We start from the raw sequence: 4,742 nt of genomic DNA, 5'->3' as shown, positions 1-4,742 counted from the left end.
CCCCCCCGATTAAGATTGCATTTTTAACCCCCCCCCCCCGACTGAGGTACCCTGCCGCTGGCAATGCCCGGAACTGTATTTTTTAAGGTTTATACTTAGCAAAAACCAAAGATTTTAGAGCGCTTGCGCCATAATCATTTGATTGGACTGACAGGACAACTGATTTGGTGGTTGCCTAGCAACATAAAAACTGCAGTGCACTGTGCTCTTGTTTTTTTTTTTTTTTTTTTTAAGTCACCAAAAAAAAAAAGGCAGTGCGGTGCGCCTCGCGTTTTCAGACCTAAAAAGCGCATCCTGTCTGATCGGAGCCATATTCATATAGTATATCATACAACCCAAACTGAGGAGAAAAAAAACTCTCCTGCTTACCAGTAGCAAAGAGTTGGAGATATAAAAACCTCCAAAGCATGACTTACCGGGTTTGGTTGCTTTGAGAGAACCGTCTCTGTTGATGACCACATCTGAACTGTCCATGAGGAGCATGCTTTGACCACTGAGGATGCTTCCCAGCAGATCTGATACAGGGGCTTCCTCTGCAACATCTGCCACCTGTGGGACACTCACACCTCGCCTGGAAACCAGCACACGACTAGGATCACCTATCCAAAACTCAAACTTACTTTCATTATGATTGTCATCACCATTAAGTAGAAATGATCAATTTCCTCCATCGAGACCATAAAGAGCGACCCCCCCCCCCCCCCACCACCCACCCCGGGGGCGCGCGAGCCAGCGGGATTCATTGTAGGTTAATCATGCGTCTCCGCATTCTAATCCACTCTGTTCCGACCACACGCACAGTACTGCTCCCAAAACAAGAAGCTCTGGTGATCTTCTTGAATGGAAAGCTGGAACCGCCGAGAGCTCTCAAGACAGATTCTCACAGCCTCTACAATAAGATACAGTTCTTCAAAAAAGTACTTCAGTGAAGAACACCACACTCTTGGACTCTCACACACAAATTCCTGGAATTGAAAAATGTCTAACAAACAAAGTGTTGTGAATGAACAAAACACACTATTCATTTCAAGTTCAAGACATCTCTAAAGACTACAGACTTTAAGACAGACCAAGCTAGATTTTTACTGAAATAGGAGTCGTTTTGTTGCTCTGAGTGGTTTTAATGCATTGCTATGCAGTGTCTAAGGTGATACAATTAGTTTTAGTGCATCGGTTTGCACTCAATAGGGTGTTACAAGTTTAGAACAAATATTCTTGCTAAATACTTCACTAAACTAAACTCACTGCTCTGATCTGTAACCAAATACAACCCTGACTTGTCCGGGCATGCTTCAGTTAACTATAGTTCTCTAGACATGCTTGCCCAAGATACAGATATATAGAGCAGTTAAGGTCAACCAGAAGTGCAAGCAATCCTCTATAAATTTGTGTTTACAAAAAGCACAGAGTTCTTGATATCACTGACTTTTATGCCTCACAGGGAGGCAATAAATGTCAATCCAGTTATTGACAGTCTTGAGGGTCACTTTAATCTCTGCCTTTAGATGCTCTTGGTAAAGCACTCGGCTCTTCTGAAATGAGCAAACAGAACATGAGGCACATGTTCAACAGGGTTCTATGTCACTTTCTATTCCAGGACAGAACCCCCCCCCCCCCCCCCCCAGTAGCTACCTGGAGAGTCCGGCAGATATGGGTCTGGCCACAGGCTGATGGGATCGCAAGGCAGAACGGGAGAGGCCACGGCGTTTAGCATCCAGAACAGAGGATGGCGTCGGAACTTGAATCTCATCCTCCCTAAAAAGATAAATCCAAAAACTAAGTTAACCACTCACTTCTTAAAAATAGCTTGTAAATATAAATGGTTAATGAGAAGACCATCATAGTACACTAAATTAAACATCACCTATCATCAAAGGGGTCCAGGTCAAAGGGATCTCCATACACTGAGAGGGAGGCTGCTCCGATTTCTGCACGCATACTTCCTAAACTGTACTCTGAAGGCCGATAAACTGAAGGAATCATGGAGCCAGACTTGGGCTTCTTAATGCCTAAACTCCGTGCAATACGACCTCGGGAATTGGTTCCCTTCTTTAGGACCTGAAAGGGCAAAAAGATAGAAAAAACACTTTTATGACACACACATATAACTACAAACCTTCATGTCCTCTTGCACGCAGAAGGTAAAGCAATACTTTTAATCAGCAAAACATTTATATAAGAGCTTTCAGCACTGTGGTAGAAAACCACAGGCTACAGAAACATCAATAAAACATCAATTCAAATTGTAGTGGTTATACATCTGCTGAGAGCTCACCAGTTTTCTTCTCGATTTTGACCTCCTCACTTTGCGTTTCCGTCTCTTGACTCCCATTTTTGTTTTACCCCCTGACGTTGCTGAGGATTTGCTTTTGGTTTTCCTTCTTTTAACTGCATGAACAAGTAAGAGAATCCCATTCAGATCAGACAGAAACAACAGACAGAATCACACCAAACTTAACAGCCAGGTTAATGAAATCTAAAACGGATCACACCTGGTATTATGATCCATCTCAGGTTACCCAATCAGGCGAAACGGTTAGTAGGCAGCAACATTAGTTTATACTTTTAATCAGCAAGGACACATTAAAGGAGTCACATGATGTTGCTAAAAAAAGAACATTATTTTGTGTATTTGGTGTAATGAAAAGTGTTTATGCAGTTTAAGGTTAAAAAAACACATTTTCCACATACTGTACATTATTGTTTCTCTTTTAAGCCCCACCTTTTTGAAACGCAATGATTTTTACAAAGCTCATCGTTCTGAAAAGCGAGGTGTGCTGTGATTGGCCAGCTATCCAGTGCGTTGTGATTGGCCGAATACCTCAAGCGTGTGACGGAAATGTTACGCCCCTTACCATACTGTTGATGCGGTGTCCCGGCCGGTTCTTTACGACCTGAAAGGGCAAAAAGATAGAAAACACACTTTTATGACGGAGACATAACTACTACAAACGTTCATGCCCTCTTGCATGGAGATGGTAAAGCAATACTTTCAATCAGCAAAACATTTATATTAGAGCTTTCAACATTGGTGTTAAAAATTACAGGCTTCAGAAACATCAATAAAGAACAAAAAAGTTAAAAAGTATAGGTTATACATTAGCAGAGAGCTCACCAGTTTTCTTCTCGATTTTGACTTCCTCACTTTGTGTTTCCATCTCTTCACTCCCATGTTTGTTTTTCCCCCTAAGGTTGCTGAAGATTTGCTTTTGGTTTTCCTTCTTTTAACTGCACAAACAAGTAATATAATCCCATTCAGATCAGACAGAAACCTGAAATCTAAAACGCCTGATTACACCTGGTTATTATGATCCACCTCAATCACAAAAGGTCAGGTAAAACAGTTAGTAGGCAGTAATGTTAATTTATATTTTTTTTCAGCAAGGACACATTGAATTGATCAAAAGTGACAGTATAGACATTTACAAAAGATTTATACTTCAAATAAAAGCTTTTTTTTAACTTTCTATTCATCAAAGAATATCGGTCGGGCGGGCGGGCGATCACAGTTTCCACAAATTTATGTAGCAGCACAACTGTTTTCAACATTGATAATAATCAGAAATGTTTCTTGAGCAGCAAATCAGCATATTAGAATGATTTCTGAAGGAACGTGTGACACTGAAGACTGGAGTAATGATGCAGCTTTGATCCACATCAATCAATTACATTTTACAATATATCAAAATAGAAAAGTTCTTTGAAATTGTAGTAATATTACTGTTCTTACAGCAATTTTAATCCAATTAAAAACCATTAAAAAAAAATCAGATTTCAGAAGTTTAGACCATGTGTGATTAGATCAGCCAGAACAAATCTGTCTCACCTGTCTTTCTCCTCCGGCGGGATTTGGAGCGAGGGGTCAAGTCTCGCACATAAACGGCCGTGTTGAGTCCGGCCACTACAGCATTGATGGTCTCATCCAACCACGTGGACTGCATCATATATCTGGGAGCGAGCTAAAACACAATACCACACAAAATCAAACACACATTAGCTCATATCTAAAGCAGTACTGCACAAAACATTCCCAAAGTTCATTCACTAAGCCTAAGTGTGAGCAAAAGTAAAGGTCCTTGCTAGGGGTTGAATGACTACTGATTTTTTGAAGCTGACTTTTATGTGATGAAAGTCGAGTCGAAGTCAACTAGTCGCTGATGACGTCATTAATGAACAAATAAGTCTGGAGCTGTGATAAATACCTTGTGCACAGCTATGGCATATGACACAGCTGTAGCGTCTGCGTAGAATCATGCATGATCTTTGGGTTTTTATGGCTTAAGAGACCCTTTTAGCCTTTTGACATTTGCATATAAATTACAGTTCTGGTCAGAGATTTTACTTTTTAATGGGGGTTTAAATTGCCAGATGGTTCCTCGCCATCAAGGAGATTCTAAACAGTCCTCCCCCACTATCATCTCCCCCATCTGACTTCAAACACGGTCCCAAAGAGCTGTAAATGACCCCGATGGGCCTGGCTAGCCAAGTAAACTAACACACACACAAACACAAACACACACACCCATAAAGACCGTTACTCTATTATACTCTACAAATATATCTGGTATATTGCATGTGTTGTTTGTACGTTTCCCTATTAGATTAGCTGAGTTACCACTCGTTATTTGTATTAGTTAAAGCCATAAAACACTGATATTCAGGTGTATGTATGTATCTTTGGTTTAATCTATTCCAAATGTTTGTTTCTTGGTATCAATATTATCTGCTTTTCATTCCTCGAA

General features: G+C 40.6%; 1 protein-coding gene across 3 annotated transcripts in view; it reads right to left on the bottom strand.

Moving 5' to 3' along the window:
• The window catches only part of LOC107562832 (PHD and RING finger domain-containing protein 1), a 39,205-nt gene that overhangs the window by 14,520 nt on the left and 19,943 nt on the right, over positions 1–4,742 (bottom strand). For 2 of the 3 annotated variants that reach the window (XM_016247570.1, XM_016247568.1), the window contains exons 10-13: positions 2,276–2,388; positions 1,865–2,058; positions 1,633–1,755; positions 417–571 (exon numbers count right to left, since the gene is read on the bottom strand). In XM_016247570.1, the coding sequence (XP_016103056.1) occupies positions 417–571; positions 1,633–1,755; positions 1,865–2,058; positions 2,276–2,388 (585 nt within the window). The remainder of the gene's footprint in view (positions 1–416; positions 572–1,632; positions 1,756–1,864; positions 2,059–2,275; positions 2,389–4,742) is intronic. The other variant, XM_016247569.1, reaches the window with a different exon arrangement.

Source organism: Sinocyclocheilus grahami, unplaced genomic scaffold, assembly GCF_001515645.1.
Source record: "Sinocyclocheilus grahami isolate Dianchi unplaced genomic scaffold, SAMN03320097.WGS_v1.1 scaffold843.1, whole genome shotgun sequence".
Lineage (NCBI taxonomy): Eukaryota > Metazoa > Chordata > Actinopteri > Cypriniformes > Cyprinidae > Sinocyclocheilus > Sinocyclocheilus grahami.
Note: the sequence above shows the minus strand (reverse complement) of the source record. Positions and strands in the feature narration are given on the sequence as shown.